This window comes from Balaenoptera ricei, chromosome 16, assembly GCF_028023285.1.
Source record: "Balaenoptera ricei isolate mBalRic1 chromosome 16, mBalRic1.hap2, whole genome shotgun sequence".
NCBI lineage: Eukaryota > Metazoa > Chordata > Mammalia > Artiodactyla > Balaenopteridae > Balaenoptera > Balaenoptera ricei.
The window spans coordinates 28483146-28503837 of record NC_082654.1 but is presented as its reverse complement, the minus strand read 5'-3'; the positions used below and the strand labels follow the sequence as shown (position 1 = coordinate 28503837).

At 46.8% G+C, this 20692-nt stretch overlaps 1 protein-coding gene across 9 annotated transcripts in view; it reads right to left on the bottom strand.

Annotated features, from left to right (window-relative positions):
- The window catches only part of SEC31B (SEC31 homolog B, COPII coat complex component), a 35167-nt gene that overhangs the window by 12119 nt on the left and 2356 nt on the right, over positions 1-20692 (bottom strand). For 8 of the 9 annotated variants that reach the window (XR_009498002.1, XR_009498001.1, XM_059900271.1 and 5 more), the window contains exons 2-16: positions 19642-19728; positions 19163-19286; positions 13076-13271; positions 12778-12873; positions 11650-11793; positions 11148-11290; positions 10193-10292; positions 9912-10073; positions 9233-9367; positions 6078-6308; positions 4064-4138; positions 3707-3805; positions 1406-1505; positions 704-882; positions 307-433 (exon numbers count right to left, since the gene is read on the bottom strand). Coding sequence is in view for 7 of the 9 variants with exons in the window: in XM_059900271.1 (XP_059756254.1) it covers positions 307-433; positions 704-882; positions 1406-1505; positions 3707-3805; positions 4064-4138; positions 6078-6308; positions 9233-9367; positions 9912-10073; positions 10193-10292; positions 11148-11290; positions 11650-11793; positions 12778-12873; positions 13076-13271; positions 19163-19286; positions 19642-19720 (1990 nt within the window). In the remaining 2 variants the exon portion in view is untranslated. The remainder of the gene's footprint in view (positions 1-306; positions 434-703; positions 883-1405; positions 1506-3706; positions 3806-4063; positions 4139-6077; positions 6309-9232; positions 9368-9911; positions 10074-10192; positions 10293-11147; positions 11291-11649; positions 11794-12777; positions 12874-13075; positions 13272-19162; positions 19287-19641; positions 19729-20692) is intronic. The other variant, XM_059900272.1, reaches the window with a different exon arrangement.

Below are 20692 nucleotides of genomic sequence, written 5' to 3'. Positions count from 1 at the left end.
CATCCTGTTTGAAAACAGGTGGGGGACCATGAGTTATGGGACAAGTAGCCTCAGTGGCTTTAAGACAACAGTGAGGCTAATCCTGCTCTGCAGTGAAGGGCAAAGCTCTTGCACTGAGATGTGACAAGAAAAAGTAAAAGAGGACCATAAATGCCCTCTACTAAACGTAGAGGGATGCACTCTAGTCCCTGACAACATGGCTTGACCTCCCAGAGTTCAGGCCGCTCCTCTGTCTCCTCCCTCAGTGTGTCCACTGACTCCATGCTAGAGTCATACCACTCCATCCTGGAGCTGAGGGCGACCTACCACAGAGCTCGGGGAATTTCTCTGGCCCTGAGTATGTCAGTAGCAAGGCCAGAGCCTCTCTCCAGTTCTTCAGGCTACAGGCACACACCATATCTTTCCAATTCTTCTGTATAACACAGGCTAGCAGCTGTAATGGGCAGAGAGGGAAGGAGGCCATCAGCCGTCCATCCAGCATAGGCAGCAGGAGTCACACACACAGATGTGCTGAGAAAAGCCCCTCATAAGCAGCCTTCCTGTTAGACCACTGACTAGGGGCTAGTGGTAAGGTAGGGGTGGTTAAGAGTAGGGAGAGAGAGAGATAGGCAGATCGCCTAAACACCAGTCCCAAAGTGTGGACATCCACTTGACAAGGCCCAAGTAATCCCCTCCCCTCCTCTCCTGCATGGTGGGCAGTTACCGGGGCAATTCTGGTCTTCTTCTTGGCCAAGTAGTGCTCCTGTGTTTGCTTCAGCAGATCTGCGCCCCCAGCCTGGGCCAGGATGATGGCATCAGCAAAGCACTCTTCCTTCAGACACAGCTCCACAGCGGGGCCCAGTTCTCCAAGCAGGAGAGCCTGGCTCAGGAGTCCGTCTGTGTCTGTAGGTAGAGGCATCCCCTCTGCATCAGCCTGCCCTCAGACCCTAGCTTCCTGTCCCCAGCAGGGCCCACAGCCCACCTCCTATACTCTGCATCCCTCAGTCTCGCTTGCCCCAAACTCCCAAAATTCATTCCCTCACAACAAAGTGTAGTGGGGTGTACTGGGGTGCCCAGGTCCAATGGTAACTCTCTAAGCACAGGACCCAAGACAAGGCAGGGACTCAGGTGGCAGCATCATAGGTGTGATGTGTGCTTGCTCAACAAGAAGAGGGTCACAGTTCTTTGAGCAAAAAGACAGAAGGATAGAAAAAAATACCTTAGTAGAAGGCCTTCCATACAAAGGACCCATCCATGAAAATCTTCAGCCAAAGAGAGCTCTAACTGGTACAGAACCACCCAGCATTTGTGATCACGGTGGGGGAAGCAGGAGGCCGGGGACAAGAAGGGAATGTCCTCAAGTCCCGAGAACTCTAAGCTCACCCACTCCCACACAGAGGGTTCCTCTCCCTCAGGGTCAGGGTACCTTCTGTGATGGGGATCTCCCACGGAGTCATGTCCTGAGGGACCAGCTCATCAAAGAAGGTTGAGCAGGCAGAGGCTTCCTTGGTGGTATGTTTGGAGGTCTGTACAAAGAAGGACAGAGGTGGCTTCTTGGGAAATGAGCCCAGGAACAGAGAGCTGGCTTAGTAGCTCTCTCTGGGAGTGCTATTAAGAGTTGGCCCTTCAATAGATATAAAAGCAAAAATAAACAAGTGGGACCTAATTAAACTTGCAAGCTTTTGCATAGCAAAGGAAAAAACATAAACAAAACAAAACGACAATGCATGGAATGGGAGAAAATATTTGCAAACGATGCGACCGGAAAGGGCTTAATTTCCAAAATATACAAACAGCTCATACAACTCAACAACAAAAAAACAACCCAATCGAAAAATGGGCAGAAGACCTAAACAGACATTTCTCCAAAGATGACATACAAATGGCCAACACGCACATGAAAAGATGCTCAACGTTGCTAATTATTAGAGAAATGCAAATCAAAATTACAATGAGATACCACCTCACACCGGTCAGAATGGCCATCATTAAAAAGTCTACAGGGACTTCTCTGGTGACACATGGTTAAGAATCTGCCTGCCAATGCAGAGGACACAGGTTCAAGCCCTGGTCCGGGAAGATCCCACATGCTGAGCAGCAACTAATCCCGTGCGCCACAACTACTGAGCCTGCGCTCTAGAGCCTACAAGCCACAACTACTGAGCCCATGTGCCACAACTACTGAAGCCCGCGCGCCTAGAGCCCGTGCTCCACAACGAGAAGCCACCGCAATGAGAAGCCCGCGCACCACAACGAAGAGTAGCCCCCACTCACTGCAACTAGAGAAAGCCCGCGCGCCGCAACAAAGACCCAACGCAGCCACAGATAAATAAATAAAATAAATAAATTTATTTAAAAAAAAAAAGTCTACAAATAACAAATGCTGGAGAGGGTGTGGAGAAAAGGGAACCCTCCTACACTGTTGGTGGGAATGTAAGCTGGTGCAGCCACTGTGGAAAACAGTATGGAGGTTCCTCAAAAAACTAAAAATAGAGTTGCCATATGATCCAGCAATCCCACTCCTGGGCATATATCCAGACAAAACTATAATTCAAAAAGATACATGCAGGGCTTCCCTGGTGGCGCAGTGGTTGAGAATCTGCCTGCCAATGCAGGGGACACGGGTTTGAGCCCTGGTCTGGGAAGATCCCACATGCCGCGGAGCAACTGGGCCCGTGAGCCACAACTACTGAGCCTGAGCGTCTGGAGCCTCTGCTCCGCAACAAGAGAGGCCGCAATAGTGAGAGGCCCGCGCACCGCGATGAAGAGTGGCCCCCACTCGCCACAACTGGAGAAAGCCCTCACACAGAAACGAAGACCCAACACAGCCAAAAATAAACATAATAAATAAAAATTAAAAAAAAAAAAAAAAAAAGATACATGCTCCGCTATGTTCACAGCAGCACTACTCACAATAGCCAAGACATGGAAACAACCTAAATGTCCACCCACAGATGAATGGATAAAGAAGCTGTGGTACATAAATACAGTGGAATACTACTCAGCCATAAAAAAAATGAAATAATGCCATTTGCAGCAACATGGATGGACCTAGAGATGATCATACTAAGTGAAGTAAGTCAGAAAGAGAAAGACAAATACCATATGATATCATTTATATGTGGAATCTAAACTATGACTCAAATGAACTTATCTATCAATACAAAACAGAAACAGACTCACAGACATAGAGAACAGACTTGTGGTTGCCAAGGAGGAGGGGTTGGGGGAGGGATGGAGTGGGAGTTTGGGATTAGCTGATGCAAACTAGTACATATAGAATGGATAAACAACAAGGTCCTACTGTATAGCACAGGGAACTATATTCAGTATCCTGTAATAAACCATAATGGGAAAGAATGTAAAAAAGAATCTATGTATATCTGAATCACTTTGCTATACAGCAGAAATTAACACAACATTGTAAATCAACTATATTTCAATTAAAAAAAAAAAGAAGAGTTGGCTCTTAATGGGTAAAGCTAAAAGAATAACCAGGTATGGTTTGGGAAGTGCTCTACTTCATGGTTAAAACACAACTCTACTCCTAGCCTAAAAGCTTAGGTCTCTGTGTCTCAATCTGGTTTTAAATGAGTGAGGAGTTTGAAGACTTCCATAGAAGCTGAGCACTTACTGAGAGCAAAGCTTAGGGCTAGGAGGGGGAAGATACCCTAAAGGCATATCTTCTATGCTACCCTAGGTTAGGCTGGCTGGGCTCCTACCGCACCTGGATGCAAAAGGCCTGTTGTCTGTTACTGTTGAGGTCAACTCCCTTGGGCTGAGGGCTCTCACCCAGCCCCAAATCACTCTTCAACCATGTGGCCACCTGCAGGGAGAGACTTATGAGCACCACTCTTCCCAGCACGAGGTCAAATAAGCATTATGCTTTCTTCCCACCTCCATACCCCACCAACTGGACTCGCTAGGATCCTTGACGTATTTTCCTGGGAAAGAGACTACCTTCAGGAGGTAAAATGCTCGTATATGTATTAATGGAGCCCAGGAAGAGGTATTCTGACATGGTTTCCACTGGCAGGATTCTCTTTTCTGCATCAAGCATGTTTCTGATGTGAAAGCAGCTTACCTTCTTCTGAAGTTCATCTTTATTGTATCCTAATAGTTTTAGGAATTTCATTCTGGAGTCCTTCTCTAAGGTCACCTAAGGAACAACAGAACATAGAAGTCTCCATTAAATGAATGTGAAAGACGCTCTCCTGCACCAGCCGGACATCTGTGCCAGTGTACCCTCAAATGTAGTTCTTTGTACTACCAGAAGTGCCCACTGAGGCCAACACCATCTCTCCCTATTTCTCCCCTGACTTGATTCCTGTTGGGGTGTGGGCAGATGTGTTAACAAACCCTTTCCCCCTTCTGCAATGAGAACCGGACCTTCAGTTGACTTCCTAGATCTATTGCCCTGGTAACCTGATAAAAGTAAAATGTCAGCTATGTTTCTAGGCAACACAGCTTGTGACTGGTAAATTGCATCTGGACTGGAACTATGTAAACTATAAATAATTGATGTGGACACCATGCCATGGGCTTTCCTGATAGCAAGGACTCTTGTACTAAACAGATCCCTTGCAGGGACCCTAGAAGCTATGCTTTTGGAGTTTGTACAAGAGATATTGGCTCTTGTGGGCCTGGGGCTTCCAAGCCAGGGCAGCTAGCACACCAGCCTGATGTATATCTCATCTTCTTGCACCTGGGGAGCTGAAGAAGAGAACTCTAAGCTGCCTCATGGACTGTAACAAGGACTCCCACAGAAGAGAACCACCTGATGCTCCCTGATGCTGCCCTGCTGACAAGCTGTGGTTCCCGTCCCCTGTCCTTCTGAGGAGACTGATGCCAAATTAGCCTTCAGTAGTCTTATGAGTCTAAACGGCTAGGTGAGAAGACTCCTAAGTGGAAGTTGCATGGATATAGTAAACGAAGTCAGCTTACCCACTCAGTGTTCCAGATACTAAGGGCCAAGGCTTCCTGAAGCCCTACCCTAATGGGTTAGCTGGCCTGGGCCCTTCATTTATCCCACACTGAACCATGAATTCTTACTATGATCTTTCTCATAGTCTCTCAGGGCCCCCTTCTTCTTCTATCCTCTTCTCCTGGAAATGTTCATCCATACTCAGCTTCAGGACCATCATGGACAGCTCTTGCGTAGCTTTTAAATCAGACTCCCCTCTGTCCTGTGGGCACCAATGTCTCCTTTGTTCAGCAGAGTAAAGGCTGAACTCCCGATTATTCCCTCTACTCTTTCTCACCCCACCATTCCTGGAGCTACTACCTGTATCCTGCTTATAACAATAGCATTATTTCTTACTATTTTCTTCCCACATCTTTTTCTAGCTTCATTCTACGGTTGATGATCTTCCTCAGATCCTTTTCTCCTTCTCAGATTCCTGGTATCGACCTTCATAAAGTTCTAGTATATCTGAAGCACAGACTCCAAGTCCTTCTCAGACCCTCCAGGACAGGCCCTGTCCTTCTTTTTGCACTCTACTCTATAATCCCAAAGATATGACTAATCCTCTCACTGCCTGTCCAGTTATTTCTTTCTTCAGCTCTCTCCTCTCACATGCTCACTTCCTTTGACACGTAAAGCACTCAGCGTGGTGTCATAAGCAACCTGAAATTAAACTGACGCTGCAACTGAAGCCATGCCTCCAGCGTAGAGTGGGACTTGAGCCCTGAGTCCCACCACAATGACTTGCCTTGGGTTACCTGAAACAACTCAAAGCCTTCCAGCTGATCTTCTTCCCTTCCTTTCCCTTTCTTTCTTCTCCATTCCCATCACCTTAACTGCCCTGTGGCATGGCACTGTGAAAGCCTTCACCTTGGCTCTGGTAAAGTATGCAGGACATCAGCAACAGCAGAAAAAAGGCAAATGCTACTTGTACTCCTCAGTTTCCCTAGCCATAAATGGTCTCTGAGCCTCGGGTAAAGGGTGAAGATTTTGTGCCTGGGGTGGGTGCCATGTAGGAAAAATCCTAGCGGGGTTAGGGCCTCTGTAATCTGGGCCACGTGGTGGTTGTTGACAGAGGCTGGGGTGCCCAGCTTTGGAGAAACACTTCTGAGCAGCCAGCCTTCAGGCTTCCTACCTTCAGGAACTGCCAGAGCATCTTTTCGCTTTGCGGTGATGCTTGCTGGATCTTGTTCTGACAGTAATTCAGGAGATTTCCTGATCCCAGGCCCTCCTGCAGCTCAGCTGACCGCATGAGGAATTCAGGTTCTGTGGTGACCTGACTGATGAAGACTAGGCGGAGGCAAGGCTGTGGCACCTGATGGGCAGGGGTGCTGGGGAGGCCAAAGGTAACCAGCTTCCCCCCAAACTGGTGAGGAAAAACAAGAAAGGTTAAGGCAAAAATTAACACCAAGTCAGGATCACAGGGAAGGCTATCCATTGGTCAACCCTAGGATAGGAAAGCAATAATAAGAGAACTCCTGGGGGTAGAATAGGATCAGGAATTCAGCAGTGAATGTGCCCCCATCCCAAAACCACTCCTGCACTTTCAGCACCATCAACTTAAAACCTCAGTACGTGGTACTCATCTTTTCCGCACTTGTCCTGGTACCACCTTTCTCCCAGTCACCTGGACTAACCTCCTTGGCATTATCACAGTCTTTTTACCCACAATAGCTGAGCAACAACAAAGTCTTCCCTCTTCTTGTTCAATGTCTCCCATGCCCAGTGCTAGCACGGGTCTTTTCCTCCTCCATTCCAAGCCTTAGACTACAACCCTATCCCTGCTGCCATTCAGGAGCCTGTACTGGTTTCACAAGGCCCTGGAGAGAGCTTAAGCTCCTCTGCCTAGAGTGCACAAAATCTTTCAAAATCAGGGCCAGACCTGCCTCTCCAGCACCTCTCTCTCTGTTCATTCATGTGATCACTCCGCATCTCCAAAGTGCCCAGTTCATTCCTGCTTCTGTGCCTTCACCCACCATAACCCCACCTGAGCATCCTTCTCACCAAATGAGGCACTTTATATAAAGCACCTGGCACAAAAGCAGAGCCCAGGAAAGTTCCTTTACTCCAGCAGTTCTTCACCTGGGCTGCACATTAAAACCACCTGGGGAGCTGTCCAAAGTCACCAGGCTGTACCCCAGACAAAAAAATCAGAAGCTCTGGGGGTGGTACTGGGCATCAGTATTTTTTTTAAGTTCTTCAGGTTATTCCAACTGCAGCCATGCTTGACAACTACTGCTCTAGTCCCCAACCATTCACTACTACCCCCTCCTTAATGAATGTTCCCAGCCAGAATTCTTCTCCACTCTTACAGCACAAAATCTACATTACAGATTGTGCTAAACAGAACAATCTTAACTTTTGATTTGTATAATACTCGATAGTTTTACAAAGTGCTTACATATATTCTTATTTGAGTTTCATGTCAATTCACAAATACAAGCTCAGCAGGTACTACTATCCCTGTTTTACAGATAAGAACACTGAAGTCCTGAGTTAAGTGACTTGCCCAAGGTTACCCAGCTGGTAAGAGACAGAGCTATGATAGAATTCAGGCCCCTTGACCTCAGAGTTCTTCACCTCTCATGGGGTTAAAGACGGGCATCATGGAGGCGGGTGGTATTTAAGCAAGTGACCTTGAAAGGCTGCAGTAGGATTCAATGTTCAGGAGAGAAGCTGAAGGGTAAGGTACAGGTGGAGGCAGCAGAGTTGAGTTATTCATAGAACAGAAAGTAGACATATGTAACTGGAGCAGAGCGAACACATGAGAATAAGGTGGGAATAAAAACTGGAGTAGGACTTGGCCATTTCGGGGGAAGTGGAAGTTGGACAACATCGCCTGTTTTAGTGCCTTTTTTTTTTTTTTTTTTTTTTAGTTCAGCAGAGAATTTTCCAGGGCAGGCAACTTTGTGCTGGATCAAGATGAGCTGGTGCAGGCCCAAACACTCACATAAGATGTGGTGCTCTGCCTCAGCCTCAACAGGTGGGTGCGTCTCAACTGGAGAGACGAGGGGCTGAAGTGCGTGTTTTGCCAGATCTACTGGCACCTACGTCCTAGGGGCATCCTGCTCCTGGAGCCCCAGCCTTGGTCATCCTACAGCAAGAGAAAGACTCTCATGGAAGCAATCTACAAGAACTATCATCGAATTCAGCTGAAGCCAGAGCAGTTCACTTCCTACCTGACATCCCCAGAGGTGGGCTCCTCCAGCTAGAAGCTTGTGGCCACACCCCACAACACCTTCAAAGACTTCCGTGTCCCGTGTAACTGTTCCACAAGGCCCATCCCCCCAGCCACTAAGTGGCTTCCTGAACAGACAGTGTGAAGAAGCTGCCCGCTGCTCCAAAGGACCTGGGGGAAGAGGAAAGTATCCCAAGGTCTTTTCTTTCTGGCTCCAAAGATAGTCTCCTCCCTTGGATCTGCAGAAAAAGCCTTTCCTGTGTTGCTGCCCCAGCCTCTTCCCTACACTGCTGGCACCTAAGCAGCAAGCCCGGCTGTGCTGGAGTCACCATCGTCTTCCTCTCCCCCACTCCACTGCGCTGGATGGCATGGATGGTTTGCTAACCTCTGTTCTCCTAGGGCATGGGAGGTGGTGGGTATCAAGTTCTCTAGCCTCTTCCTCCTGTTGTCCCAAGGAGAGATTCCCATTTCTCCTCGGCCCTTGTCCTAGCTGTGTCTCAGTGGACCACGGATAGATGGACTGAGGGTTAAGAGGGGAACGTTGATGGGGAGGCCTGCAGGTACTGTGAAAATCCTTCCCTCTGCTGTCCCCCACTGGGGGGGGGAGTTGGGTTTGGAATGAGAATGGCACAATAAACTTGATGTTTAGGGCAGTGCTCCCACCCCCCCAAAAAACTGGAGGTAAATGGGGCTCTGTGTACATTTGGCCTTGAGTCTATAAGGTAATGGCGGGGGGGTCAAAGTTTCGAGCAGAGGAGTGAGAGGATGAAATCTACATTTTCTCTTCTTTCCTGCTTTGTATTCATCCTGTTCTTTTTGTATTCTAACCATGCCTGGACTCACTACCAGTCCAGGTATGTAGATGTGGAGAAAAATCAGATGGAATCTCAGGCAGTTCTCCATAAATGAGAGTTCTAAAGCAATCAATTCCTTTTAGACAGCACTGGCACAGCAAGCAGGGTGAAGGGGTAGAGAGGGAAGCTACAGCAACTCTCTGCTTGAGCAGTAAAGTGGGACCTGATCTGAGACACAGGCAGTGAGAATAAACCTCTTACAGAACACAGCTCCATGCTGGGCACACAGTAGGCTTCACACACACACACTACACTTACAGCAAATGAAACACCTGCTGGCTTTCTCATCCATTTGGGGGGTTTTTTCAGGGGAGGTATCAATGATGCTTGGGCCACTTGCTCTGGCACCTGCAACGGTGGGAGATGCTGGACTTTGCTAAAGGAAGAAGAGATCTGAGGGCAAAAGGACACCTGCATCACCAGTATGGAGTGGTGGCTTAGCCAGGAACTCTACCTACAAACTCCATTTTGGGAGGGATCCTTGAGATACCCAATTTGGCCCACAAAGGCAGGACTCTCATATTCCAGGGGACTGGTAGTGAGGATGGGACTCCCATGCAATAAGGCTCTCGGAAACCCTACTGCATTCAATGTCTACAGTGGAGTGTGGCACAAAATGGATCTATAGGAGGCAGGGAGGAAAGACGGTTCATACTTCCAAAATAGTGAAGGGTCCTAGCATGGAGGTCCAATTTCCCCAAAATACCGCTGCGAACATCCAAGAGCAAGAATCAAGGTAAAGGCCTCCTTTGTATTGGGCAGGAACTGACATCCTTCCGGGAAGATGGGCACTGGAGCAAAGGTTCAGCCTTCCCAAACCCAGGGCTCTGGTCTCCCAAGTCTCCAACAGTTCCCACTTCTTTCCAGGCTTATGTCCTTCCCTCTCCCGCCAAACAGAGTCCCTTCCCGCCAGCATTCTCCACCAAGCCCTTCAAACCTTGTCAGCCTGTCTCATCTGCTGGACTTCCCAGCTCCTACCCATCACAGAGTATAAACTGATCCAGCCGTCGAAGGAGGCAGCAGAGAACACTGGAGGGTCCCGAGGGCACCACTGCACATCAAAGCACCAGCTGCTCAGTGTGGGTAGCTTATACACCACCTAATATGAGGGAACACAACCATTAAGGAAACCGTGACTTAGGTAAGGAAACCCAGAACACACAGGTGCAGCCGGGACTCCCCTACCATCCCAGCATGCCCACAGAAGGGCCAGCCTACCTCACTGCTCCCCAGGTTCCAGCACAAGATCTGGTTGTCCTTGGCACTACTGAGCAGTAGCTCAGCGTCAGCCTGACTCCATGACACTGACAGGATCCCCCTAAAAAGGAAAGGAAAGAGGAACTAACATTTGCTGAATGCCTACTGTGAGTAGGGTGCCTTATGTATCTTGGATAATCTCATCCCCCCAAAATGAGCAGTCTGACTTCATTTTACAAATGAGGAAAATGAGGCTTTGGAGGAAATCAAGGAACTTTCAGCAGTCAAGCAGCCAGAACCCAAGTCAAATCCCAGAGCCTATGCACTGTGCACTATACCACTCTGCCTCCTACAGGTCACTGAAGGATGGCCTGCTTCTCTTCCCTGATTGTAGGGTAGGAATTATGAATCAACATGAATCAGGCAAGCACCCATCCCTATGGGTGCCTTTAGCCCAGGAGGGTAGTGAGGACCTAACGCTCAGGAGTCCCCAAGGGGCATGGTCCTTGAGTTAGAAAGAACAGACTATGGGGCTGCTTTCTCTGCTGTAGGCCCAAGAGCTACAGCTTCAGAGGCAGGCCTTTTCACAGAAAAGACAGGAGCCAAGGTTCTCTTATTAAGAACTCTTGAAGGAGGCAACCTAATCACCTAAAGAAATGAGTACTGTCCTCAGATCAGAGCCTGGGGACTCTCCTAGGGGGACTAAACATTGGCTCCAGTATTTCTCATGACCCTATCCCCACTCCCATCTCTGGAAGTTAGACGGAAACTCAGGCTCTTTTCCATAACCTCTGGGTCTAAAGGAACTCCTCTTGATTGGAGCTGGAACTAGAACTGGGTAACTATGTGTTCACTGGGATAGCTTTGAAGCCAGGGAGAATGTCTGGTAGCCAAAGTGAGGCATGCATTGCCTTCTATCCAGGTCATTTACGCCCCCGCCCTCCAACAAGGATGTGGATGGGGTTTGAGATGCTACCTGCTGTGACTCTCCAGCACCTTCAGGGGTGAGGAGGCAAAGCGCAAGTCCCACAGATGAATTACTGGAAGACGATCATCTTCTGAACATAGCACCAACTGGGTGGCTATGTCTGGGTGCCAGGCCAGGCCTGAGCAGTGCATCTGTGAACAAAGCAGACCCCAATGGGCAATGTAACCTGACTCTTCTGGTTATGAACCTTTTTTGTCCAGCTGAAATGGGACCTCTCTGAGGGCAGGTTTTGTGTCTCTCCTATGTGACTAGGAACACCACAGCCATCGGGGAATAAATGATGACCATAAGCAAGGAGCACCAGAAGCCTCCAGATCAGCTCAGTTTAGCTTCCCTAAGCTTTCACTCTCAAATGGAAATCTGCTATGAAGCTGAATCCACAGGTGTAACAGGCGAAAGCAGAACCCTGGCCTGGGGGAGAGCAGCTCCAACACGAGGCCTGAGAGAGACAGCAGAGCCAGAGCCTATATTCTGCCTGTATTCAACTCACCCTGTTGCTGTGATCACTGACTTTGATGATAGGTTCATTCTTCCTGAGATCCCACACGACTGCCTTGCCGCTGGGGTGAGCAGAAGACAGAATGTGTTGAACTTGACGGTTCCAAGAGAGTGCCTTGATGTCTTCTGGGGGCTGCTGAGGCAGGATGTGTGGGGGGCAGGTTGAGGACAACCTGTCACCCCTGGACCAAGAGACAGCTGCTCTTCCACTGCTCCCAACCACCCACGGAAAGGCCAAGAGTAGACATGGGGCTATCCAAACCAAGCCAGTCTCGGGAAGCTGGGAGGGGAGTTTTCCAGAGAGGATGCTTTAGGAAACTGGTGTAGAAGCTGAGAGAAGGACAGATGCACTTGGGTTTTACTCCTATCCCAAAGTGCTCCTGAGAGGATAGAGTCAAGATTTTAAAACAGCCCTCTCGTCTCTGACAAGAGAGAGAAGGAGAGGAAAGAGGTGAGGGAGGGAGGGAAATATAGACACCCAAGACCCCCCGAGAGAATGAGGCAGAGAGAAAAGCCATTGATACTTTTAGGGCACAAGGTGCTATCAAATTCATACTGAACTTACCTCACGATACTGTAAGCATAAGAAACAAAAGCGAGGAAGAAAAAGATGGGCCCAGTTACAGACTGACAAGATAGGTACACTCAGAGACAGAGACACACAAGTTCCCCAACCGCATGGGGGAATCAGATACAAAGACAACACTGATCCTCCCACAAAAAGGACAAGGGTGGATCTGGGTGTCCTACTCTTGCCCCTGGTCAGCTAAGCTCAGGGCCCAAGCTTGCCTAAGCTATACTACGACAAACAGTACGCTCACACCTTCTCTCAATGTCTTTTACTCCCCTCACCCTTCTTCATTTGCCTTCCAGAAACCCCTAGGTCAGTTAATGACCACAAGCCACCCCCAACCCGTCCCCACCCGACTCCAACTCTATTATCTGGCTGGTAGGCAGCACGTTAGTCTGTGGAGCTTTAGTGCCCTCCATTGGTGAAGACGGAAATCTCCTGTGCTCTGGCTGCCTCCAGAATTCAACGTTCCCCGGGAAAATCAGCTGCACACTCTTTTTTTTTTTTTAGCTGCACACTCTTAAGCAGCAGCACCAGAAGGCTCCTCACCTGTGACTTGGATCCTGGGGTCATTGGCACACTCAGGTTATTCAAATCCCAAATGAAGATTTCAGAATCATTGGCCCCTGAGGCCAGGAGGTTGCCCTGTATGAAGGAACAGGCCTTTGGAGACACGCCTCCCCAGGAAGAGATGAGAGCAGAAAAGAGGGAAGGAGACCCACATGTGGGGCTTCCACAGCCACCCCCACAACAACCCGGGAAGGGCTCAGAGTTAGAGACCACAGGTCACAAGCAAACGCTTCCCTTCAGATCTGTCGGCCGTGTCTGATTAACTGAAATGCAGTACCTGGAAAGGATTAAAGTCAAGGGCTCTGACAGCCCCCCTGTGCTTCTGTATCTGGGTAATCACAGGCTCCTTTCCCGAAGACAGGATGTGGGTCACATTGTATAGAGTAAGCATGCCATCGTCCCCGCCGCCTGCAATAACCCCGGAGCCTTCCAGAACCCCGTTGCCAAAGCTCCCCCAGATCAGCTTGTGAAACCTACAAAGAGGAGGAACTGGCATCAGCACCAACTCAGGTCCACGTCAGTAAGCAGGGAATGGGCATCTCTGTCAGCCTCCGCCATTACGCAGGCATCCCCACCCTTAGTCAGGGCCCGCCTGGCTCCCTCATTTCCCAGACGCAGAACAGAGGTCTCCTCTGCCTGGTCCTGCCCTCTGGCTGAAAAAATGTTCCATCTATGTTACACTAGAAGCCAGGAGGCCACTGCCATGGAGCTGGGGGAGGGGTGCTTTTTTTGTTTTTGTTAATATTACTGGATTTAATATAAACCCAGTGATAAACACTTCAAATAAATTACTTCTTAATCCTCCCAACTCAAATAACAACTAACACTTATTTTGATAACTTCCTACGTACTAGGCACTGTTTTAAGTGCTTTACATGTATTAGCTGATCAACAACCCCATGAGGTATTAACTCCATTTTCAATTGAGGAAACGAGGCACAGAGAAGTTGCGAAACTTCTGTATATACAGTTAGTAATTTTACTCCCATTTGACATCTAGGAAGTGACAGAGTCAAGGTTCAAAGTTAGGCCCATCTTATGCCAAAGCCTGAGCTCTTAACCATCATAAAATACTGTCTTCTATTTAGAGCAAGGTCCAAACTCTTCTACACCTGAATAGAAGCAGGTTCCTTAGGCCAACAGTTGCTGTCCCCTCTTCCCTCTTAAACTGGAAGTGAGAAAAGATCTAAGGACTTTCCCATCCCATGCCTCTCCCACATGTCTAGTCCACTGGAACTACCATGTGGATTCGGTGGGCCAGCCCTAGAGACACAGTGGCACAAAGAATAAATGCACCGTTTGGGAAACACTTTTCTGGCTTTCTGAGCATCTTTCACACAAGAAAGAGATGGACCCTGGACTCCCTGCACACAAGTATGGGTCCCCTGCAAAGCCCCTAGGGAAGGCATGTGAAATCCCCAAAGCCTCACAGGTGGTCTGTCCTCCATTTCACTTGGCTATCCTACTAGACAAGGATATTTCCACAGCCTTCCGAGAAGCCAGATTTCACACTGAATGATGTCATAAGATCTCTAACTGAAATTACATGTTCCCACACCCTGGGAACAATCAGCAAAGAAATTGAATGGGGCGACCAGGCAGGAACCTGTTTGGCTAGTCATTAGAGCAGAGCCAACGTGTCAAAAGTGAAGAGCTGAGCACTAGTTCAGACCAGGTCAGCATCTGAACAAAAACAGCAGAGCTGAACAAACGGTGGGTCTCAAGCTACTGTCAGAAAGGCTATATTTTCTAAGGTTGCACTGACCTTAACAGGGCAGAAGAATGTGTTCCATGCTGGCTTCAGAGGCTGCCATGTCATCCAGGGGCTAGAGCTCAGCATGGACAGAGGCAAGTCTATAGGATAGCCAGAGAAGCCTCTAATAGGTCACACAGGAAGCAGAGGTAGGTATGGCCATGGAAACTCACATGGGAATGCAGTGACCTCGGTATGGTCCGAGCACATGACATACAAAATCAGAGTAAAATCAGAGTAAAAAGTACCACATGGGAGTCACCAAAGGGTCGGAGAAGAGAGTCCAGTTACTTTAGAGTGGCTGAAATGCAGAATACGGGGTGTGACAAAATGATTTTTCTTTGTGTAAGCATGCAGAAAGTACATTCCTATTGTTAACACTTCACTAGTAAGGGTGAAACTGGAGCCCAAATAGCTGTGATAGACAACACCTGGGAGAGGGGGGAACACCTGGAACGAGTCAGGCAAGGAAGGAGACTTGATCAATCATCTCTGCCCTGCAAATGGACAGCCATGTGTGTGTGTGTGTGTAGACAAAGAAAGAGCACACAAGCATGTGAGCAAATGTGACAAAACATTAACAACTGATGAGTCTAAATGAAGGTATATGATTGTTCATTGTACTATTGTGCAATTTTTCTGTGTTTGAATATTTTAAAAATAAAAAGTTATAAAACAAAAAAGATGGCCTTTGGCCTGCAAATAGGAACTAAGAGATTTAAGTAGAAGGTATAGGGAGACGAGTTTGTATAGGAAGGTGGGAACTTTGAAAACATGAGAATACAGGTGGAATTCTCTGCTAAAGAGCTTCTCAGGATAATGATGGCAATGATGGAGACCATGTGGCATCACAGAATGAGGGGTGGCGCCTAAAGAAAATACAGGTTCCTTGATTCCCACCCAGACCTTGTGAAGCAGAATTTCCAGAGACAGGCCCTCAGAACCTACATTTCTAATAAGAGCCCCCCAGGTGATTCTAATAAGCTGCCAAGGTTGAGAACCTCTGTACTAGATACATCAGACTGCACACCAGCTTAGAACAACGGGAAGAAGTTGAATGCATAAAGATAGAACCAGCCCCAACAATCAACTCATGGCTACGCTCCTGGCAAAAAGAGAAAGACAAGGCTGGAGAGAATAAACTGAGACCTGTGAGATCAGAACATCACACCAGCTAAGCTCATCTGAGGCCAAGCTTCAGCTACCTTAGGATTAGGAATATGTGCTGTATAAATTCTTGCTCCCATGATTTCTGTACTTCTTTGTTTTGGATTTTGATTTTATTTGCTTAGTGAAGTTCCTTATGAAAAATCCCAACCTCATGTTAGTGGATTAAAGTGAAAATGAGTTTGTCCACATCCTGGCCAAAATAACTGAGGAAATCCAAGTTTCCTTAAAAGTCAGAGAGATGAGGGCAGTGCTCCAAGCTGGAAAATAAAGACACTGGGGTGGAGCGATGGCTGTCTGAGAGGAGAACTACTTTTCTGAATGCCTAGTATGCACCAGGCTACTATGTGCCAACTATGTTACTCAAATTTACAGTAGAGAAAACAGGGTCAGAGAAGTTAAATAATGTGTCTGACAGGACAGTAGATGGCAAAGCTGGGATTTGAACCCAAGTCTGTCCAACAACAAAGCCCATGCTCTCTCTTCTCTGTGATCTTGATGTCTCTAGAGAGGAGGCAAATCTTAGAAACAAGAAAACTAGGAGTAGTACCAAAACGATCTTTTACTACTTAGTGTTGTCCCTTACAAAGGCACCGAAAGAGGGGTCACAGTGCTCCCCAAGTAGCTAGAACTGAGATAAAGGTATTGGAAGATAGATCACCTACTTTCTCCATGTTACTAGAGGATGGGTCAGACATAGGTTACAGAGGCCACTCAGAGATCTAGAACCTCAGTGTAGACAGAGGTAGAGTGCAGCAAATCACCCACTGACCCCTGAACTCATTCAGCCATAGCAGCTATGTCCTCAACTCAAAAGTCAATACATAAACAATGTATTATTCTCCCAGAAAGCTTTCTTCTTGAGTGAGATTCATCTAACAAACCAAACATCACTTGCTTCAGTGCACATGCTAATCCATATTGATTCTGATTGCATCCAGTGGCATTTATCCACACACTCTCTTCACTCTATTTATAGCTTAAGGCTGTCCCTTATCTACACCCATACCAGTGTTTCAGAACATTTCTCTTTCAGTCAGGTATTTCTAAATAGATAATATTTCTCTGATACATCACGGGTTGAGGATAAGAGGATCTTCAGGATTCAAATGTGGTTGAGGCATGGGTCTGGTAAAAAGGGCAGGCAATGGAAGGGGGAAGACTTTGAAGAGTATGTTTAGTTAATAATAAAGAGATACAGAGAGGCGTTTGTTAAAAAAAAAAGGAAAAAAGGAAGGAGACTAAGCTAGAAAAAGGGAAGGAGAGATTGAAGATAAGACTTAAATTTGGAGTTCAGTAGGTTCTTAGAAGTCATCTTGTACAACCTCTTCTTTACATATAAGTGAGGAAACCTAAGATCACTGATGGAATTCAATGTGCCCAGAGTCACATAGTTTTAGCCAAGGTAGCAACCCAACACAACTGTGCTTTCCATTAAACTAAGCAGAAGATGATACAGAAAAGAGGAAAGCATAAAGCAAAGGATGGGTTGCCCTTTGTCTACCCTGATCATCTTGGTCAATTGTCTGTGATGCTGACTTTTGAGTAAGTGACCTAACCCAGGCTGGAACGGAAAGAAGTGGGTGTCTTAAACCCTGGAGGGTCTAAGATGATTTCTTCAGTAAGGCCCCAACCGAACTGTGTCAAAGGTAATCCCTTAGGTCTTTGAGAATGAGAATCAATCTTTAGACACAATTATAGAGGTGGAAAAAGGAAGCTAACTGTACTATTTGTTTTGGTTGTAGTCCCCAAATTCCTGCAGGGTAGAGCAGGGTGTGAGGTGATGCTTCATGATTCCTGAATAAAGTACCAACATTTCAAAAAGGGTCCCTTCAACCTAGCTGGCTGCCAAACAAACAGATTGTTACGCTTGAAAAGCTCTTAAGGCACTAAGACTAACTGAAGACTAACTATAACTAACTGAACTGGTGGACATGAATGCTCCGTTTGGTAATCCAGAAGTTTCTAATATCACTCATTTATTCCACAGATATTTTTTAACCACCTAATGACAGGCACTGTTCTAGATGCTAAAGATATAGCAGTGAATAAAACAGACAAAAATCTCTGCCTACATGGATCTCAGGATTCAGTTTCAAGGTTTCTTAAGCAATTACATTGCCTCTTTCTTAGGAACTCCTAGCCCTAAGGAGCCACTACTGTGCTGAAGCTGCTGCTTGGCTGGTCAAAGAAAAGAGTTCTTGCGCTCACTGCCCCTTTTCTTATCTTCAGGAGTATAAACATTATTAAATTAGCTCACCCCTTTCAGCAGCCCTTTCCGAAATGCTTGCTTAGAGGTTAAGAATATCTCATCATTACTGGTAAACCCGCCAAGGCCTGCTCTTCAAAAGGTAAAGGTACTGGAAATACAAAGAAATGTTAAAAACTGCAAAATAAGGGATACTGTAACAAAGTGATATAGGAGCTCAAGAAAAGGAGAACAAAAACTTTCATTATTAGGTTAAACCATGAAAAGAAAGAAGAGGGTACTTCTGTCTAAATATCTTAATCTAATCACTCAGATGGACCAAAAAATGCACAAGAAGATGGAGAGTTGCATTCTAGACCAGCAATCTCTAAAGTGGGATGGGCAAGATAATCCTCTGGGCTGTAAGAAAAAGATTTATATTTTTAATATTAAAAAGTAGTACAGTAATACATGTATATTATCTATACTGAATATATACTTGAGTACAGTGAATATTCACGTTTTTCCTGATTGTACAAAAATTTAGAGATCATTGATTCAGACTGTAAGCCTTATCTTTACACAACCTGTAAAAGAACAGTTGAATAATAGAAAGAAGGTAGGTTTTGGAGTAAGACAGGCCTAGACTTAAATCCTAGCTTCTCAGAGTTTTGGTTCTCTCCTATGTAAAATGGGAATAATGGTATTTATTGGTTAGGCTCATTTTGAGGAATGAATAAGATATTATACAGAGCCCCTAGCATAATGCCTGGCATGTATACATGTGCTTGGTGAGTGCTAGTACCCAGCCCTGTAAGCCTGCCAGAGCCATGAAATCCATGAGTGCCCAATTGGTGCCTGACAGCAATGAGGAGAGGATCATTCTTTCGCCTCCCACTGGCAGACAAGGAAATATTGTGTAAGGCTGTTATCTTCACAAGAGCCAAGGGAGGAAGGAGCCAATTCCTCTGCGTTCAGAGACAGATCAGGTACTCGTGGGTCCAGGCTTCTGTGAGGCGTCTCTATCACATGATTCTGCATGACGCTGCTGCCGCTGACCACAAAGGCTGGAGTGGGTGTTTTCAAAATCCTCTTGCAAAATAAACCCAGAGTTAACTTCTCTCCTACTTAAAGATCATTCTCCCCTCACTTGTCTCCTCATGAGCCCTGAGAAGCACAGACTACTCCCGGGATTCCCCATCAGGGTCTACATCAGGATCTGCCCTGCATACCCATCAAAAGTTCAGACATAGTACCTGCTGGAGGCAGACAGGACTCCCTTGCGTTTCAAGTCCAGAGAGGGGTCCCTGAAATCAACCTCAAAGATTTCCAATGTGCCATCTGTACTAAAGGAGGCATCTAGCTGCTGGGCAGATGTTCCTAGGCACAAGAAAAGTCAGGAAGAGGCAGCATATGAGCAACAATATATGCATGGATTTGGGGTATAAATGGTTAAGCAGTAGAGAAGAGGAGAACAGGAGAGGACTGGATATACCCTTTTTCAAATGGTAGCTCCAAAGAAAGCAAGAAAGCATGAGGTGCTTAGCCTTAAGCCAGAGTCCAAGGTTGCCCCCAGGTACCCAAAACTCCTAACATCCCTTTGCATATGCTGCTAGCCAACCCCAGATTTCCATGACTCTAAAACTTTCTCTGAAGCACAATAAAGAACCCTGGATACTAAGTTTCCCTTCAACCTACGTACTCCAGTGGATCCTCATCCACAGTATCACCATACCTGTGGCCAGATACACAGGGTACTGGCTAGCTGGGCTCCACACTTGTACGGCTGGCCGCTCAAGTTCCTTCAGCTTCATGGTCTGTCCTGTAGGTGGCAGAAAAGTGACATGGCCCTCAGCCTACTGAAAATAGAAACCAGCAAGCTTAAGGGCCAGATCAAGGGAACACCTGTGGACATGAGAGCTTGTTTCTCTCTCTCCACCATAGAATGGGGCATTTGGGGGCAACACAGGGTAACAAATACATGACCGTCTGCAGATCTGTAATGACAGTTCATTTTCCCAGTTACTGAAATCTAATGCTTTAAACCCTAAAAGATATTCAAACACACTGGTTGCCACAGGCCCAAGGGTGATGATAACCATCAAACCAAATAATCTCTCAGTGACCCTATCCAATCCCTTGGTTTTAAACATTATCCATATGTCGATGACTCCCAAATTTACATCGGCAACACAAATCTCTCCTCTGAGCTACAAGTTCTTATATACAACTGCTAATCAAATATTTCCATTTGGATATAGTAAAGATACCTAAAAGTTAGTCTGTCTAAAATAGAATTCTCTATTCCACCATCTCGCCCACCCATCTGTTCTTCCTTCAGTTTTCTTCATTTCAGCAAATGGTACCACCACCCAGCCAACTGATTAACCCCTAAACCTGAAAATCACCCTAGATCCCTCCTTCTCCCTTATTCCCTTCTAATCCATCATTAAGTCTTCCAAATTTTGCCTCCAAAATATATCTTAATCGGTCTATTTTTCTCCATCTTCACCACTGCTCTATTTGAAGATACTATCATCTATCACCTAGATTACTGGTCTTCTCCCTGTTACTCATCCCTGTCACCCAATTCATTCTCTGCATAGCAGCAGGAGTAAACTTTTAAAATCAAAAATTGGATTTTGGGGGTTCCCTGGTGGCGCAGTGGTTGAGAATCTGCCTGCTAATGCAGGGAACACGGGTTCGAGCCCTGGTCTGGGAAGATCCCACATGCCGCGGAGCGGCTAGGCCCGTGGGCCACAACTACTGAGCCTGCGCGTCTGGAG